The sequence below is a fragment of the Bos javanicus genome, chromosome 20, assembly GCF_032452875.1.
Source record: "Bos javanicus breed banteng chromosome 20, ARS-OSU_banteng_1.0, whole genome shotgun sequence".
In the NCBI taxonomy this organism is placed as follows: domain Eukaryota; kingdom Metazoa; phylum Chordata; class Mammalia; order Artiodactyla; family Bovidae; genus Bos; species Bos javanicus.
Genome location: NC_083887.1, coordinates 548,211 through 566,954, shown reverse-complemented (window position 1 = coordinate 566,954; position 18,744 = coordinate 548,211). Strand labels below are relative to the sequence as shown.

Genomic DNA, 18,744 nt, shown 5'->3' with positions numbered 1-18,744 from the left:
TGGTTTTCTCCCTTCTGCATTCAGAGGCTGTGTTCCACATTGTGTCGGCCCCCTGTGAGATGTGGGTGACTAGCCTTCATTTTCTGATGCCACTGAAAAATTATTCAGTGCTTTTCAAAAGTCATTTCTGGGACTTCCCTGGTGATCCAGAAGTTAAGATTTGACCTTCCAATGCAGGGGGTGCAGTGGGTTCAGCCCTTGGTTGGGGACCTAAGATCCCACCTGTCTCGCAGCCAAAAAACCAAAACATAAAACAGAAATAATATTGTAACAAAATTGAATAAAGACCTTAAAAATGGTCTACATTTAAAAAAAAAGTTTTAAAAACAACAACAAAAATCACCTCTGTGACTAATGGGAAGAAATACTGTTTCTAAAAGGGTACACTTCAAGGAGATGAAGCAAAAGGAGCCTAACCCCTTATTGCTAACCCCAGAAGCATCCAGAAGCCTGAGAGAGCTGGACTTGTCTTATCTGCAATGTGCTCCACAAATCTCTACCCCATAGGCACTGGTGAGGGCGTCTGAGCTTGGTGGGGTCCCATGAGCAGTTTGGAAGAAGTTGATAGCACGTTTCATTCATTTTTGTATTTTTCCCCCAACCTACTGTTCAGATCTCTAGTGCTTTGAAAGTTTCCTGTCTTTAACTGTTCCAGACAAGAAGAAACTCATATTTGCATTCTCGACATACTGCATTAAAATCAAATCTCACTCCTTGGATAGTATAACAACAAAATAAGGAAGTCCTCATGTGAGGATCCAGAGGCTGGAATAATATTCTGCAGCCCTGAATGTCTGCTCATGAGGCGCGCATAGAAATCATCTATTTTATGTCTTTGACTGACAGGGAAATTTTAGCCTACAGAAGTTAGACCACGACTCAGCAAGGTCAGAGATCCTTGTCTTCTGCTTCCCAAGCAAATTGTTTTTATTTTCCCCACTAAACCACAGTGTCTTGGATAAAACTGTACTACTGGCAAATGAGAAAAAGAGAACCAGTGTGCCTCCCCCCACCCCACCCAGTGTGGTGTTTCTTATCCTTAGTTCTGAAGTGGGAGCATGTCCTCCTTTCTTTTTCCTGGAATCAGGAAAGGAATTAGAAACCTCTTTGAGGCTATGTGTGTGTGTGTGTGTGTGTGTGTGTGTGTGTGTGTGTTTAGTCACTCAGTTGTGTACAACTCTGCAACCCCGTGGACTGTAAACCACCAGGGTCCTCTGTCCATGGGATTTCCAGGCAAGAATACTGGAGAGGGTTGCCATTTCCTACTCCAGGGGCTCTTCTGACCCAGGGATCGAACCTGCATCTCCTGTGTCTCCTGCATTGCAGGCAGACTCTTTACCCGCTGAGCCATCAGGCTGGGTATGGCCAGCTAAACTAAAGTAGCCACAACAGAAAGTCAGAAACAGTGGCTCCGGACATGGACGCTTGTTGGTTAACCTGGCTTTCACCTAAGTACCCAGGTGGGAACCATCTCACAAGGACCCCTCTGGCTTCTGGCTCTTTCTCTCTTTTGTTTTTCTGGCCTCTTCTTTCTAATCCAAATTTTTTTGGATTTATCCAGCTCAGTGAGAGCAGTGTGGCTGCGCAGAGTCCTGTGGGAATTCGGAGCCCAGCAGGCAGGAAGATGACTCACCTTTGTCAGCTGGCCTCCATCCTTACTCTGCCCACAAACCTCGCCTAAGGGCTCCCACAGCCCACACAGACCAGACGCCCAGCCAGGGAAGGGTTTCTAGTGAGAGGCGCTATTGTCTCTGCCTCGAAGGAAAGCCCAAGGCCTCTTTTCCAGCCTTCTCAGAGAGGGAACCCAGAGAACCAGTCCCGAGAAGGGTGAAAACAAAGTGAGGAACTCGGCTTCTGAAATGCAGACACAATCTACCGAGTTATCTATGCTGGCTACCCACGGAGAGGAGAGAGCAGTGGTGTGGAAAATACAAAATAGTGGCTAATCCCCCAGCATTTTATATTTGCCTTGAGAATAGAGAAGGTGATTTTGGCCCTTTCCATCAAGTTTAGGATCCTCATTCTCTTGCTTAAACCAATTTTATTTTTTCCTAAGTGTAGAGTGACTGGTAGTGTGCCCAAAGCCAGCCAGGAGAGAGTTTTAAAATTTGCTGCAAATAATTCCCCAACCACCGCCCCCCCCCCCCCCGCCTTGTTTCTTTCCATCTTTCTCATTGCTCTACAAATGCCAAGATATGTTTTTTCCACATCAAGCCGAATTGGGTTTCCTGCCTGATTGTGCCCAATGTAAGACCTGGTCCTAGGTTTCCCTGCCTTTTCCTGTGATGTTGTTACAGGGGAATTGCTCTCGCAATGGGATGCCCTCAGAAAGCTCCTCTTTTTAATTTTTTTAAAAGTGAAATTCATATAACATAGACTTCACCATCTTCGAGTATGCAGTTCAGCGGCATTCAGTACGCCCACAGTGTTGCACAGCCATCATTTTGACGTACAGCGTTCTTATCCCCCCAGAGGACACCCTGTGCCCATTAAGCAGCCCCTCCCATCCCTCCCTCACCCCCAGTCTCCAGCAGCTGTTAATCCGTTTGCTGTTTCTGTAGATTATAGGTTCTGGATATTGCACATAAATGGAGTCATACAACATGGGTCCTTTTTTGTCTGAGCGTTTGTTTTCAAGGTTCATCATGTTGTAGTGTGATGGGGATTCATTCCTTTTTAACGACTGAATAATATTCCATTGTATGGATGTACCACACTTTGTTTCTTCGTTCATCCGTTGGCTGTGTTTGAATCGTTTCTGCCTTTGGGCTATTATAAATAGTCCTGTGAACATGAAGGAGATCAGCCCTGGGATTTCTTTGGAGGGAATGATGCTAAAGCTGAAACTCCAGTACTTTGGCCACCTCATGCGAAGAGTTGACTCATTGGAAAAGACTCTGATGCTGGGAGGGATTGGGGGTGAGAGGAGAAGGGGACGACAGAGGATGAGATGGCTGGATGGCATCACTGACTCGATAGACGTGAGTCTGAGTGAACTCCGGGAGTTGGTGATGGACAGGGAGGCCTGGCATGCTGCAATTCATGGGGTCGCAAAGAGTTGATCACGACTGAGTGACTGAACTGAACTGAACTGAACTGATGCACATTTGTGTACAAATTTTTGTTTGAACGCTGTTTTCTGTTCTTTTAAGTATATCCCTCAGAGTAGAGTTGCCGGATCATTGGGTAATTCTATGTTCAAACTTTTGAGAAACCATCAAACTGTCTTTTAGAGTGGCTGTACCATTTTACATTCCCTCCAGCCATGTAGGAGGGTCCCCATTTCTCCACATCCTTGCCAGCACTTGCTTTCCATCTTTTTGGAGTCTAGTTATCCTAGTGGGGGTAAAGCAGTACCTCATTGTGACCCCCTAGGGTTTTGCACCAGGTACTTCCTATGTGCCAGGTGCTGTGAAGAAGGTGCAGTTGTGAGCAAGACAGATCCTGCCCCTGCTGTCCTGTTGCCAGTGAATCCAGGCATCCATTATTCATTACAAGTCCTAGTTTAGAAAAAGAAGCTGGCCTTTTCCTAGAGTATTTCAGTTCTGTGCATTTGCTGAATTGAACATAGTTATCAGCATTGCCCATGTTGCTGAGTTTTGATGCCCCTTTTTTCAACAGTTAATTACACAGACCTTGATATCCCCTTACACTGAGCTTACAAGACACATTTTAATTGGCTTCTGCTGCCACAAAGATATCTTTGAGTGACACCTCGCTAATGGCCACTGACCCCGTACATCCGAGTACACGACCTGCTGAGGGCTACCTAGTTCTTTCAGGACCTGTGGCATGTATACCTTTAGAAGACAGACCTGCGTCACACTGGGGAAGGTCAGGCCCTGGAAAGACTGATTAAAATCTGTGTAATTGGCCACTTGCCTGGAGCAAGAAGAGCCATTTCTCTGGATGTGCCTTGCCCCTGCTTGAGAAGCTCTAAACTGCCAGCCTGGTCAGGAGGCTGCCCATCCATCTCAGTAGGTGACCTGGAATGGTGGCAGTCTTCTTAGGGTGGAGGTCCCTCCCCATTATTCCCAGAAACTGGAGCTAAAATCAGCCTGCTTTCCCCAATGCTGCTAAAAAGTCAATTGGCCTGGGACTCCCAGGTAATCTAATTCAGACACACACAGGGGAGGTGAGGGGACTGTACTGCCCTCACCTCCCATCTTCTGGGTCAGAATGCTTGCAAGCCAGTGAAAGCAACTGGGACCCAGTGACATGCTGAGACCAACCTTGACATTTCTCACCAGCCTCTTTCTATGCAAAGAAGAGTGAGTTAAGTCATAACAGGCTCCCTGTCCCTCCACACCAAAAGTCAGAGAGAGGCAGCATACCAGTAGGATGAAACCTCAGGCTCCCAGGCAGGGAGACAGGTATGAACCTGATTCTTCAATGCATTCACTGAGTGGCCTTGAAAATGCTACATAACCTCTCTGAACCTTGATTTCCTTCTGTGTTTGCAGCTAGTTCTACTGATGTGAAATAAGCGATTTAATGGAGGTTTTGGAGACGGTGGTTCATTTTGGCTGAGTTTGCACAGGAAAGTTTCATAGAGGATGTGAGCTTTGAGGGGGGCCTTGATGGAGGGGAAGGGATTTCCCAAACAGAGGAGAGGGAAAGGACCAGCATGAGTGAGTGTGTGGCACTCTTCTCTGGTGCAGAGATGAGGTGGGCAGTGCCATGCTAAGAAGTTTGGGCCGTGTACAAAAAAAGCAGCATCGCCTGCAGTCACTGTGGGCAATGGACTGATCTGGATTCAAAGCCAAGCTGAGAGCTGGAACTCATCCTTAGTTGCCTTTTCTGTAAAATTGGAGTACTAATGTTGTAAGACCCAACTTAATGAACATATTGAAGATGCTCAGCCCAATACTTAATGCCTAATAAATGTGAATATGTACTCTGTGCAACAATTATTGTGGTTGGATTGTTGTTGTAACAGTTTACAGCATAGGCCACAGGGAGTTGTTCAACATTTGTGTACAGATTAAGGAATATTAAGATGAAGAAATCATACCCCATAGATGATGGTATGGATTTCACTAGTTTAGGTGCTCCAGACGTTAGTTGATTGTTTATTAACTGCAAATGGCCACAAAAAAATTAGGTTAAATTTTGTAATTACCCTCCTTAGTGGTTCATGCCTATGGGAGCTGTACATATGGATATCATTGTCCTGGTGAGAGAAAATTTTGTGTTGTCTTCCATGCAGGGTTTTGATGGCTTCTTGTATTTCAATCTCATATCAGCTGGAGAAGTACAAAGAGCATGTGAGTCTGAACTGCTGCCCTCAGTCCAGAAAGAATATATTGAATATCTCAATAATAGATTCTTTGGTCTGGGATGGAAGAAGGGATAAAGAGATAAGCTCAAATCACAGCAGGATCTGAGTAAGATGAGCAGGAACTTTTTCTTTAAAAATCTCATAAGAAATTGACCTCAGGCTGCACATCTTCCAAGCTGAAAGAGCCTTTAGAGATTATGTGAGTCAAATTCTTATATTTAATATTATTTATTTCAAAGCAAAGAAAATTAAGCAAGGCCACATTTTCAGAGTGCATACATTTCATCATTTTAATACTGGAAATTTCCTTTCAGGTTAAATGTTATCTCCATTTCACAGAAGAGGAAGTTGAGACTCGGGTGCATGGACGGTGCATAGTCTGTTCAGGCTCCTGTAACAAAAATGTCATAAACTGGGTGGCTTATAAATAGTAGATGTGTGTTTCTCACGGTTCTGCAGGCTGGTAAGTCCCAGATCAAGGTGCCAGCAGATTCTGTGTGTGCTGGGGTCCTGCTTCCTAAATAGCTGTCTATTTGGTATACGGTCACACAATGCAAGGGGCAAGGAAGCTTTCTAGGGCTTCTTTTATAAAGACGTTTATCCCATCCATGAGAGTTCTGCCTTCATGTCCTAATCACCTCTCAAAGGTCCCTCCTCCTAGTCTCTTTGGGGGATAAGCCTCAATATATGAATTTGGTGGAAGGACACATTCAGTCTATAGTATTCTGCCCCTGATCCCCCCAAATTCACATCCTTCTCACATGCTAAATACATTAATTCCATCCCAGTAGATCCACACTCAGTCCAGCCTCAACTTAAAAGTCTGAAGTCCAGTGAAAGTCATTCAATTGTGTCCAACTCTTTGTGACCCCATGAATGATACAGTCCATGGAATTCTCCAGGCCAGAATACTGGAGTGGGTAACCTTGCCCTTCTCCAGGGGATCTTCCCAACCCAGGGATCGAACCCAGGTCTCCCTCATTGCAGGTGGATTCTTTAACAGCTGAGCCACCAGGGGAGCCCAAGAATACTGGAGTGGGGAGCCTATCCCTTCTCTAGTGGATCTTCCCAACCCAGGAATCGAACTGGGATCTAAAGTCTCCTCTAAACATCACCTAAATCAGATATGGGTGGGACTCGAGCTATTGGGTCATTCTGAGGCAAAAGCTGTGAACCTGTGAAATCACATATATATCTGCTTCCAAAACACAATGGTGGGACAGGTAGAGGACAGAGGGTCCCACTCCAAGAGGGAGAAACAGGACAGAAGAAAGGAGTAGCAAGCCCCAAGCAAACCCAAAACCTTGAGACTCAAGGTCCCCTGGGGCTGATGTGACTCTCCTTATTCACATGCCAGAAATTTACAAGAGCCCTAGTCTTCCATTTTATGAAAAAGACACATAGCAAATATTGAGAGTTCCCAGAAGTTAGTAGTTAATATGGGTTGGAAAGGTGAATGAATTCAAGAAAGTTTTTTTAATTTCTACATGAGAGATCCATGTGATTTTTTTAAAGGGAAACCAAGATCTTTTTGAAGTCTTAGGAAGCCACCCCTGCCCTCCTGTGATGGGGGCCAAGAGATCCTCAACTTCAGCCCAGAGGAGTGTTGCTTAGGACTCCTGTATTTGAATGAAAACCAGCATCCTGTCTGGGCTCTGAAGCCCGCAGCCGCTTCGGGCTAAGAAGAAATTCTCTGCTCTGGCTGCGCATACAGGTCATATTCTCACGGCTGAAATAGTTTCTCTCCAGAGTCCAAAGGGAAAATTTCCAAAACCCCCACAAGGATGAAAAAAATTTTTAAACTCACTACAGTTTGTACTGGTTGATTTTTTAAAAAGTCAAACACAGAGATGTGGGAGATAACTCTCAGGCCTGTTAACAAAAGCACATTTCATCTTTCCAGGTTCTAACTCCCTTTCCCCTCTGCCAGGGAGGAACCCCAGATGGTTATCACTCAAGAGTGTAACTAAGGAAACCACAAACCTGCCCCCATCACTATGGAGATAGCCTTTTATTTGTTTGGCCTCTGAGTATTCATGACATCAGCAAGGATGCTTCTTACAAAGAAATTTTATCAATAATTCCTGATGAGCGAAGTTAAGAATCACATTAGAATGTATCAGCCACTTTGAGGGCTCCCATTAGCCTAGTTGCAGGAGTGTTTAAAGGAGCAGCCCGTTTTACAGTAGCTGCAGTAAGGAGCCTTTTAGAGTTGATGTAACTGAAAGCTGAGTTTGTGAAACAACAGACATTATAAGATTTAAGTAAACTGGTGCTGAGAATAAATGTTTCCAACAGAGTCAGCACCAGAGGTTTAATACAGCGCCTGGGACAGAAGAGTTTCCTAGAGCAGTCTCAGAAGTCTCCATACTTAAACAGGGAAGTTCCAGGCAAACGTGTTTAAGTTGCACATCCTAGCTCTAAAGAGCTTTAGTCTTCACATCAGGTTGACAGAAGAAAGGCTGGATGTGAAGCAGGCCTCAAAACAAGAGAGCTCATTTTACAACAATAGCCAAACTTCCTCTGTCCCTTGGTCTAAAAGTTGCTTAGAAAGAAAAGAAGTTCTCTCATTATGAATAGGGGGTGTGTTCGTTTGATTTGCCCTTTATCTGCGAGGTTTTGTTATTGTTTTATTTATCTAGAAAAGCCAGAAATCTGTTTCTGAAACTTGTCCAAAATAAACGAGAGCTCAGCGTCTTCCTGACAACCATCCTTCCTGCTAAATTAATTTGCAGGGATTTCTAACCACCCCCACCCCTGCATTTTTCTGCACAAGTTCATTTGCCAAATCCCCAACAAACCGGAAACTGTGTAAACACAGAAGTGGAGTTATTGATATTTCCCAGCGATGTGTAAAACACGCCTTTATTCTCCAAGGTCTGGCATGCTGCTTTGGTGCTAATCCATCATCTGGGTTGGCATTATTGCAGAGCTTGAGTTTGGGAGCATCTACTGGAGTGGATGCAGTTATTTTCCTGCTGAGAAGTTGCATATGTCAAACAGCAATATGATATATACTAAATAAAAGGTATTATGCTAGCCATGTGGCAAAGTATGCATAACGCTACTTGGCAAAACAGATTCATGCTTCAGTTTTTAACTACATTCTAGGCAGAATGTTCTGATCAGAGAGCTTAATTAACCTAAGACTGTGTCCTTTGCAAAGTGGGTTTGGTTGATTGAGGTTTGGGAATGCTGACAATCACCTAATTATCTAAATTACTCTGTAAGTATGACGGATGCAGGCACATTGAATTTCAGAAGTCAATACCACTTACTTTACCTGTTTTATAATATACTTTTGCATTTATATGTATACAATAGGGAGACAGTACATGTAATTATTATGTAGGAGAAATAGGCATAAAGTTGTCAGTTCTATATATAGGAATCTCTGTGGATACATAAATAATTCATAGATCAGTAAACAAATCTATATGCATGTATTCTTGGGTCTGGTGGACAAGTGTACAAAATGTGCAAAATAATAGATAAACCTCCTTTTGCTCATTTGAGATGTTGTTTTAATGCAGAATTACAGTAGCTCCTTAATGATGAGAGACAGTGACAATTCATTAGCAGACTGTGGCTTGGATCAAGTGTTCGATTTGCCTACAGAGTGTGACCAGTGTTCAATTATATGAAGTGTCTGCATTTCTTTTGAACGCAATTTTTTTCCTTTTGCCAGTTAAAATAACCTTGAGCTTTATTTTTTTTTCTTTTGAAGACCCTACCAGCAGAAGACAAATACTTCTGTAATATGTTTTTCAATAATGATTTTTTTAGAATGTTAAACTGTCATATAAAACAACCTTCAGAAATGCCACTAGATTTCTTATTTTCTTCTTAAAGGACAATTGAATGCTGGGGAGAAAAAGAAGAGCCAGTCAAAGCTACTTCGTGTTTTGTCTTCTGGATTGTTTTAAGAAAACAGGGGTTTCCCCAGGGTTTTTCTTTTATTTTCTTTTCATAGTTGCAAAATTCTATTTCTCCTTGGTGTAGAAATACACTTTGAATATGTATATATTGGAGCACATCTATAGTTTTTAGAATTCTCTTATACATTTTAAGATAGTTGAAATGTAAGCACCGCAGGTAACCTTCCAGATACTTTCAAAGGGTATCTCACACTTCATTCTCTATCCCAGTCCCTAATACAGTGTGAACATCTAATAATACTCAGTTGCTCTAACAGGATCTTTAACTATAAGTTCATTAGCTGGATTCCGAGACCACAGACTTGCTTTGAATTTCTTATTAGGCTTCCCTTGCAAATTTCGTGCAGAAGTCCTTCCATTTCTTTATTTCACACATTTCATGTAGATAGTTTTGCTTGGAAATTACCAAACTGTTTAACTGCAGAGGGTGCTAAACTTCAGCTACTTTGCCCATTTAGCATCAGAAGGACTGCAGCAACTCTAGCTGCAGTCCTAGAGCAAGGCACTGCAGCTGGATTTGAGGCCCAGACTGGCAGTGCCCTGAGGCTAAGTTTAACCGTCCCCGGGCTGAGATGCTGGGTCCCCAGAACATCTGGATGAGAGGTGAACATCTGGGTAGGTGTACTCTGGAGTATAGAGTGTAGACACTGCATCTAGATAACTAGTTGGGAATTCTTTTCTTCCAGCTCTCCAAAAACCTGTTTCTGGAGATTTCTACTTTCAAGGTGTTCCTCACAGAGTCTCAAATGTATCATTGAAATCATGAAATTTTCTTTTGTTTCTTGTTGTGTGATGGTGGTGGTTGAGAGATCGGTAGATGGTTCAAAATTGTAATCAGTTTTTTTAACACCCTTTTAAAAGGATTTAGATATGCTTCTTTTCATTTTTGAGCCACAAAAATATTTTCCATCCTGCTTCAATTATGAAATTTGAAATTGCAATCGAAAGAGATGAATTGTGATAATACTATGCTTACAAATGGAAAGAGTGAAAAGCCCACTCTCCCTGTCTGCTGTTTGTGGAGATTAAGTCCTCACTCATGCTGACTTTCCTTTCTGACTTGTTTATATTCTCAGAGTATAAAAATACAGTAGTCAAAAAGCTCCTCTTGGGGTGTCTGCCTTTAGTTCTTGTCTGAGGATTCCTTTCTAAACAGACTTTGGTATCATGTTAGCAACTCACATTATTTGCCGAAATCGGAGCTGCCCAGGGAAATTAGAGCAGTTAATTTAATATCATGAATGTTTGGGGGCTTCTTGCCTGATTCACAGGTGGGGGAGTGTAAATCACATTAAGTATTCTGTATAAAGCAGAGGACAGTGAGAGCCGCCTCCACCCACTGCCTTCCTGCCCCTCAGCCTCACTCTGCGCCTGTGGAAATCTCCCTTCACTCCAAGCAGACTCCCCAGACGCTCGCTAGTGGAGATGTGTGAGGCAGAAAGGCCGCCTCTCACCCTGTGCTCCTGAAGGACCACTCCATTGTCATTAGTGATGGGGCCACAGGGCCGCAGCCAGAACCACGCGGCTTATGGCTTAGAGCTTCCGTCCACATATTTTTGAGCTCAGCCCTGCCACAGTGGCGCTGGAAGGACTCATCCTACAACCATAGGCGACAGCTGTGAAGCCCCTGGCACTAGGCTGGGCACTGGGGTCGGTTATTTTGTGCGGCAGGCAGTCAGGGTCCGTAGCGGGGCCAGACACACCTCTCACTGCCGAGGCAGACTAGAAAGAGAGCCGCCAGGTGCTTTCAGACGGCCAGGTTCTCAGTGCTCCCATTCCCGGAGTTCCTTTTGCACCTGATTCTTGAGTAAACAGAGTGTGGAGGGGGTGCTTGGCTTTCTGATTTGTCCTTAGAGGACCTTTGAATGAGTCTTCAAAGGCGCGATATGGACCTTTGACCAGAAAGCTTAGAACACCAGTCGGCAGCCTCTGTCCACCCCTGGAGGCAAACTGCTAAGTCAGACGTTTTATCCTTAGCTCTGGAAGGTCTCTGTGTGCCTAATTTCACTTCTCTCCCAATACCCACAGAAAGATGCCACATTTGCGTTTATTTCACCTCCCTTCTGTGCTTCAGGACTAAGTTGTATGTGTCTGAGATGTAATTTAGAAAGAAAATGACACCTTGTCGGGACCGAGTGTGTATTTACTTTGTTTTACGGATCTAGCTTATTTGCAGGAAATATAAGAATTGATTGCAGATAATTAACGAGCGTATCATGAACACTCTGAGGCTCAGTGCCATGCAGATGTGATTGTTGGGAAGTGAATAACTCGGGTTTACATTTGCCTGACAAGACCCTCTCAGGCATTTACCCCGTAGACTTTCAAAATGAACAATACATCTTGGGAAGAACTCTTTACTACCAAAGCGGGGATACTGTTTATCTGTGACTAGAATGAAAGGAGACAATCTAGATTATAATAAATGTCTTCTAGAAAAGCACATTTCAGCATAAATATTTTAAATTTTGATACATTTCATGGCTTCCAACACACTCTATAAAATATACCCACAGAGATGCTTATATTAAAGTTCAGTTTTCCCCATTACTAATACACAACAAGGTGTTGACTTGTGCCACCCACTGAAAACTATTTAAACAGCATGTAATTGATAGCGTACTAGACATCTCTGCTTTTAGCCTTAAAATGAGCAGGACCCTCTCAGCAACTCTTGGTCGCCACTGCTCTGTATCCTGAGCGGCAGAACCCTGATGGGAGACTGAGTAGTGGATTTTTAAAATCTTTTGCACATATCCTTTCCCTCTACCCTTTCTCATTTCATTCAACCACTTCTCTTTTTTCTCCTTTCTATGAGTTTTTTCCTCCCCGGAACGTTGCATTCTTTCCATGTAAAGTGCTGTACATTTAGAGTATTCTGGTTGGTTTCTGGCACTCTCGTAAAGAAAAGGAATAGAAAACGCTTCCAAAATCCAGCAAATAAACAATATTCTAATAGCCAGGACCTCTCTAACATGCCTATACAAAAGCAGGCGCACCACAAATGGCCATCTCTCTGCACTACCCCAGACTTCCCAATGTGATGATTTAGAGACTTTTCTACTTAGGTGGATGGTCCCGTTTTTGCCGAATTCAGCACGTTCATTGAACAATTTCTGGGAGCCAAATGCCAACTCCACATTTCTGCTTGGTAAGGTTTGGTGGCCTTGTAGCAGGGCAGAAATTGTTGATTCATCGACCCTTTTAAACAGATGATAAATCTAGAAGCTGGACAGTAGTACTAAACTGCCTTAATAGAACTTCTGCGGGGAATCAGTGGCTCCAACACTTACGGGAAATCTACAAAAAGGCCACTCTCTAAACTCTGGTTAAGAAAGGCTCGGGAAGAACCTGGGGTAGCAGGAACTACTCAGAGATAACGCATGAGTTGGCATCAGCAAGGACTTTGAAGGCTAGATGTGGAATTCATCAACTTACGGAGTGGTTCTGCTTCTTGAGACCCCCATTTCTTGCTGCTTCTTTCATTCTAAATGCTTAGTGTGTTGTATCCTGAGCGTCTTTTGAGATGACTCAATTCCCCATGGGACCGCAGCAGAGCCCATCTGCTCTGATGCACTCCATCACTTTGATTGTACATATTTCATTCATGTGCATTTATGCAATCCTACATCTATATATTTTTTTCCAATGATAACAGGATTATAATTGTAATTCCACCTTCCTTCAGCAGAATATAAAAACTCCAAGAGGGCTACCAAACGCAGCTCTGACATATCTTCTGCAGAGAGTTGTCTTGGCGCAAGACAAGCTCAAGTTTCAGGTGTAAATTCCAGCAGCCAGAGAACCCTCCACCTGAGAGGACTGATTCTGTCTGAGACAAAAGAAAGAAAGAGGAGTCTAGACAAGAATTTGTCACCACAGCTAGACTTCTTTCTACTGCTCCTCCTCCTCCAAAGACCGTGGTGTGTTCCACACACAAAATTTAAGACAGTATGGTGATAATCACTATTTTCTGTATAAAATAGTTTTTAATTAAATGAGTTTTATAATATATATAATAGATGATATTTAAGTTGAGGTGTGGTCATGATCAATCTCCTGACTTACACATCAGGCATATTTTGATTTGAGATAGCAGTATCTATTTGTTATCGCTCAACTAGAATAACCTTAGTCCCCAACTGGAATGTATATTAGTCAAGGCGTCTTTTTAAAAGACAGGGCTTTCAGGCTCAAAAGATGGAAAGGGAAATAAGAAAAAAAGTCCCCAAATAGGTGCATTTAATTCTCCCCAATTTAAATTTAAGTGGTACATCTTTAAAGCGATAACGATAGTCCTTTTTTCCCCCCATCAGGAACGCTTCCATCAATGAGTTTCTTTAATGTCGATGATGCTTGATGCAGTTTGAGGGAATCTGTATTTAGTCAGAGGCTGCTTCAATAGAATGACCTACCAGATGGGCCCCATAACAAAGCACAGAGGCATCAAACCACCACAGACATTTGGTGCTTAGAATAATAAAAAGACTATAAAATTAGATTAGTTGAGTCTAATTTGGAATTGGTATATTCCCCATGCACCCTCACTGCTCTTGGGCAGATAAAGCCTAAAGATTTAGCACTGTGTCAGAGCGGAAGACTGCAACTTCCAGTAAAAGGGAGACAGGGAGAGGGAGCGAGGGGGAAGAAAGCATTCTGGGAGGTCACCGAGGGCAGAGCAGTGACCTCCAATGATTTACAGGCCTTTAGCTTAATGAAATTGTTTCAGTGACATGACGGTAAGAGCTCGTAATGGATTGGATGCCCTAATGTAATGAAATTACTCCCTTCTGCCTAAAAAAAAAATGCGCAATTAATATTTACTGAGACCTGACAGCCTTTGGTGCGCTCGTCTGTGTAGTTCCCTCAGACAGTCAGAGAGGAGAGACAGCAGCGTGGCAGACAGGCTGGCTCTGCACGAGCTCCTGGCGGGCGAGCAGAGCCGCGAGGGTGGAGGGGCCGGTGCTCGGGGACCGGGGACGCCCGGCCGGCTCACGCACGGCCCCCGCTCAGCCCTTCATGCTCTCCCCTTGCTTTTCCACAGGCAACTGGACAACAACCACATCAGCTGCATTGAAGATGGAGCCTTCCGAGCGCTGCGTGACTTGGAGATCCTGTGAGTTGATTCTGCGATTGCTGCCTGGTGTGCGTGTGTGTGTGTGTGTGTGTGTGTGTGTGTATGTGTGTGAGTGCCCGTCCGGGTGAGGAAGAGACAGGGGGAGTGTGTGTGCCCAGGGGTCCGTGTGGATGCGTTTCTGTGTCTTTTGCTGCAGTGCTATTAAAATTGGGAACTGGGAGATCCCTCCAGCTCACCTTGGTCAAAGTGTTTGCGGGCAGCAAAGTGTGATTTCTCACCTCCCACAAACTGGGGTTCCTGTTAATTAAGTCTCGATTGAGTCCTTTCTCCCCCGATGCTCCCATGATATTTGTTGCTGGATGAAACAGATGGGCTAGAGTAGACCCCCAGTGCCTGCCGGAGCATTCAGGGAGCATCTGAGTGTGGGCTTAGAGAGCAGGTTACAGGTCTGGGAGATGAGGAAGAGCTAGCGCTGCGGGGTCGAGGCTGGAATCACCCAGAATCAGAAAGGGACCTTGGCAGAGAACCAGGCGGAGTGCCAGACAGCTAGTAAAGTCCAGTCATGGCCGTGGCTCCTGGGATCCCATCTCAGGTTTAAATCCAAACTTTAAGCAGTAACCTTAAAGTGACAGGGGCTGGGAGGTGAAGGAGAAGATGAGAGGAGATGAACCCCTCCCCGGAAGACCACCTTGTATACCCTGTCTAGGAAAAACGTGTAGCTGTCTTCATGTGTTCTGGATTTTCAAATGGGTCTAGCTAAGGAAACCTGATTTCCAGGGGGAGAGTCAGCTAGGAGTCATCCCCGGGTCATTCAGACTAAAATTGGATTGTGTAAGAAAACCTTCTGATTGTTCTCCCCCGCCCCAAACTACACCTCCAGCTGTCTCTGACTTGGGGAAACCTGAAGAGGAAGGTGACCAAGCCTAGCAGAACTTGCGCTGGGAGACGTGTGATTCAGCCCCAGCGCGGCCCCTCAATTAGCCGTGTGACCTTGGGCAAGTGCCGTCTGTGTTTGCAGCCTCCGTTCTCTCACTTGGAAAATGAAGGGGGTGGTTGCCGTATCGTGGAGGGACTTCCCCTTTCCAATTTCTGTAATTGCTTGCTTCTAAAAATAATTTTGATGGTACAGTTCTAGCCAGAATGATAAGGGCAAGGTACACTTCCCTGAAAATTAAAAAAAAAAGTCACATGGTCACCAGGTTACATATCTCTGACTTCCAGAAGAATGAATAAATGTCAAACAAATGAATGAATGAGTACATTAAAATGTCCCTTTGTCCACAAGGGGAGGCCCACCTTCCTTTTCACCTGGCCCCACAGGCAGCAACAGTGGGTTGGAGACACCCTCTCCACACTGTGTGAAAGGAAGGTGATTCCAAGAGGAATCACGGGAAATCAAGGGGATGCTGATGCTGCAAGCTGCTGGAGATCGGGTGAAAGCCGAGAATCCCCCGTACAGAAAAGGCAGGACCCACAGCCAGGAGGTCGGTCAGGTTGTCATTCCTAAGATGGATGGTCTCTCCTCACCCAAACTCTGACCCCGGAACCAGCACCAAATGCGTGTCTGCCTGGGAAAGGATGCCAGCCCAAATTTAGTAACCCAGGACTCCTCTTATCAAGAGGCTGGAGCTGAGAAGGGTAGGCGCGATTTTCCCTGACTGCAAAAAAAAGCTTCTGTAGAAAGGGCTGCTGGGAGCATATCACCTTCTTCTTGAGAAGGAGGAGAAAATTCCCTGGGAAGGGACCAAGAAATGGAAGTGGCTAGCTGCCACAAAACAGCTGTGATGACCTGACAGTCCACATGTCAGTGCTCTTGGCTTGGCGGGGTGTCGTCTTGCCTCACCAGGAATGCTGTCTGGGGGGAGTGAGAAGCTTTAATCAGACACCCCTGGGTGTGGAGTCCTGGGTGTGGTGTTCCTTTGGCCAAGTTATTCTACCTCTCTGTTTCCTTAACTTTAAGAGATGCCCTCTATACTACATAGGATTTCTAGTAGTCACTCAGTCGTGTCTGACTCCTTGCGACCCCACGGACTATAGCCCACCAGGCTCCTCTGTCCATGGAATTCTCCAGGCAAGAATACTGGAGTGGGTAGCCGTTCCCTTCTCCAGGAGATCTTCCCAACCCAGGGGTCAAACCCAGGTCTCCTGAATTGCAGGTAGATCCTTTACCATCTGAGTCACCTGGGGTCCCCTCCACTTCCCTAACTTTCTTCCCACCATGCCCTCATCTCCATCAAACCCCTGTCCAGGACAGAATTGAACTGTCCTGTCTACTCTGATTTTATATATATATATGTATATATATATATGTGTGTGTGTGTGCGTATATATATATATATAATATTCATGATGTATATGTATTTTTTATCCAGATACACCACAACTTGAAGCTTAAAAACTGACTATGAAAAAAAAAAAGTTCTCTCTCCCCATCATTGTAAAGAGCTCAAAGGATCTGATTAGTTTATCTTCTCAATTCTAAACAAAGCTAGATCAATAGCTTTGTTTTAAAGACACTGTCATTTGGCTTCACATGGCTAAGTACTTAAAATTAATCATAATCAGGTATTCCATGGGTTTTTAATTTCCAGCAGAGGCACATAGCTTTGGAACCATCCATCTTCATGGTGAGCATACTGAAATTGGCTGGAGCTGACATCTCCATTTAAAGACCCTCCCTGCCCCACCCCCAGACCTTCCAAATCTCATCTTCACATTGACATTTTATAATATTTCTCTGTAATCACAACTTAGGCACTATAAAGAAACTTGACAATAAAGTATTAATAATAAATAGGAGCTAAGTGAGGGCATCATATATTAACTTAATAAATCCTTCAGAGAGAGACCGAGACATCGGGGGACGGGGAGGGAAATGCAAAACACACCCTCCCCACAAAGGCCATCTCTAAGTATCTAAAGCTTTTAAAGCCTGCAAATCAAGAAGACAAAATATAGCGACTTCCCTGGCAGTCTAGTGGTTAAGACTCTGCACTTCCACTGCATGGGCCATGGGTTCAATCCCTGGTTGGGAAAAGAAGTTTCCACATGCCACGTGGTGTGGGGAAATAAAAGAAGATGAGATATAGTATTTCGTGTATGTTTTCTCTCCAACGTGAGGCAGAATAAAGTATAAAATAAGGAAAGAGTCCCCATTACCTCAAAGAAATCTCTCTTAAAATTAACTCAAGTTTAGGGACAAAAACTAGTATTGAAAATATTTCACACAGGATCACCCTATTATTCCATCCTTTCTGTGGATGGAAATGCCATAAAACTTCTTTCCATCCAGGCTGAGGTTGGTTGCACTGAACATAAAGGGTGAGTCTAGGCAGGAACCCCTAGCGGTGAGGAGTAAGGATCTGTACAAGCTTTTGGAAAGACTGAAATCTGTCCACCTCAGCCTCATTTTTGACTCATGCCCAGTGGGGGATGTCCAGCGCGGAGTATGGCACACAAAGGAAGAGAGCCCCCGGCCTCTCCTTCTCAGGCAGCCAGGAAGGGGAGGGAGAAGGCACCCTAAGGCGAGTGATGATAGCTGGCGTTCAGTGTGTGGTTACTGGTGGTTGTGGTTGAGTTGCTCAGTCGTGTCCGACTCTGTGCGACCCATGGACTGTAGCCCGCCAGGCTCCTCTGTCCATGGGATTCTCCAGGCACGAATACCAGGGTGGGTCACCATTTCCTTCTCCAGGGGGTCTTCCTGACCCAGAGATCGAACCCCCGTCTTCTGCACTGGCAGGCGGGTTCTTTACTGCTAAGCCACCTGGGACCGACACTGAAGGTGGTGCTTTATATCCGTTATCTCTCTGCATTCTCACCACCCCTCCATCAAACTTACTGTCGCCTTCTTTTTCACAGAGGATACCTATTTCAGAGCAGCCAAGTAACTGCCTAACTAGCAAGCAGCAGAATATGTGTTACTACGGCTCTCGGGTGTTGGCCCGCTGAGGCAGGGCCAGCATGTGCCTCGGTGGTCTGAACTGGCCCCGAGAGCTGGTCTCGGGGAGCTCCCAGGGCCTCAGGGTCCTGCTGAGGAGAACTCCGGAGCCTCCCACAGCTTCTGAGATTGTCATTCCCTTTACCCAGGGATGGGTCCCCATAAAGCTGAAGGTAACTCAACTTCACAGGGGAAAAAAACCATCCTGCTCTTTCACTGACTTACATTTGAGTCCCAGAGACAACTTCTCCTCACTGCTGGGCGTCACCGATCGATTTTGGCCCTCGCTGCTGCTCCGTTTCTTAGTTGAGGGACCTCACTTTCTGTTACCTCGCCTTTAGACGCCCTTCTGTTACCCAAATCATAGACCGCTAATTTCTGCGGCTTTGTACACTTGGCGGTTCACGTCCTCGGTTTTCAGTTTTCTCTGGGTAAGGCGTCTGTAAACCACAGTCGAATATGCCAAGACCGCGTTTCCCTGGCTGGCCAGGAATCATTTCTGGAGGGACTC

At 44.8% G+C, this 18,744-nt stretch overlaps 1 protein-coding gene across 3 annotated transcripts in view; it reads left to right on the top strand.

Moving 5' to 3' along the window:
* SLIT3 (slit guidance ligand 3) overlaps window positions 1–18,744 on the top strand; it is a 764,694-nt gene that overhangs the window by 550,973 nt on the left and 194,977 nt on the right. For all 3 annotated transcript variants that reach the window (XM_061393171.1, XM_061393168.1, XM_061393169.1), the window contains exon 6: window positions 14,264–14,335. Coding sequence is in view for 2 of the 3 variants with exons in the window: in XM_061393168.1 (XP_061249152.1) it covers window positions 14,264–14,335 (72 nt within the window). In the remaining variant the exon portion in view is untranslated. The remainder of the gene's footprint in view (window positions 1–14,263; window positions 14,336–18,744) is intronic.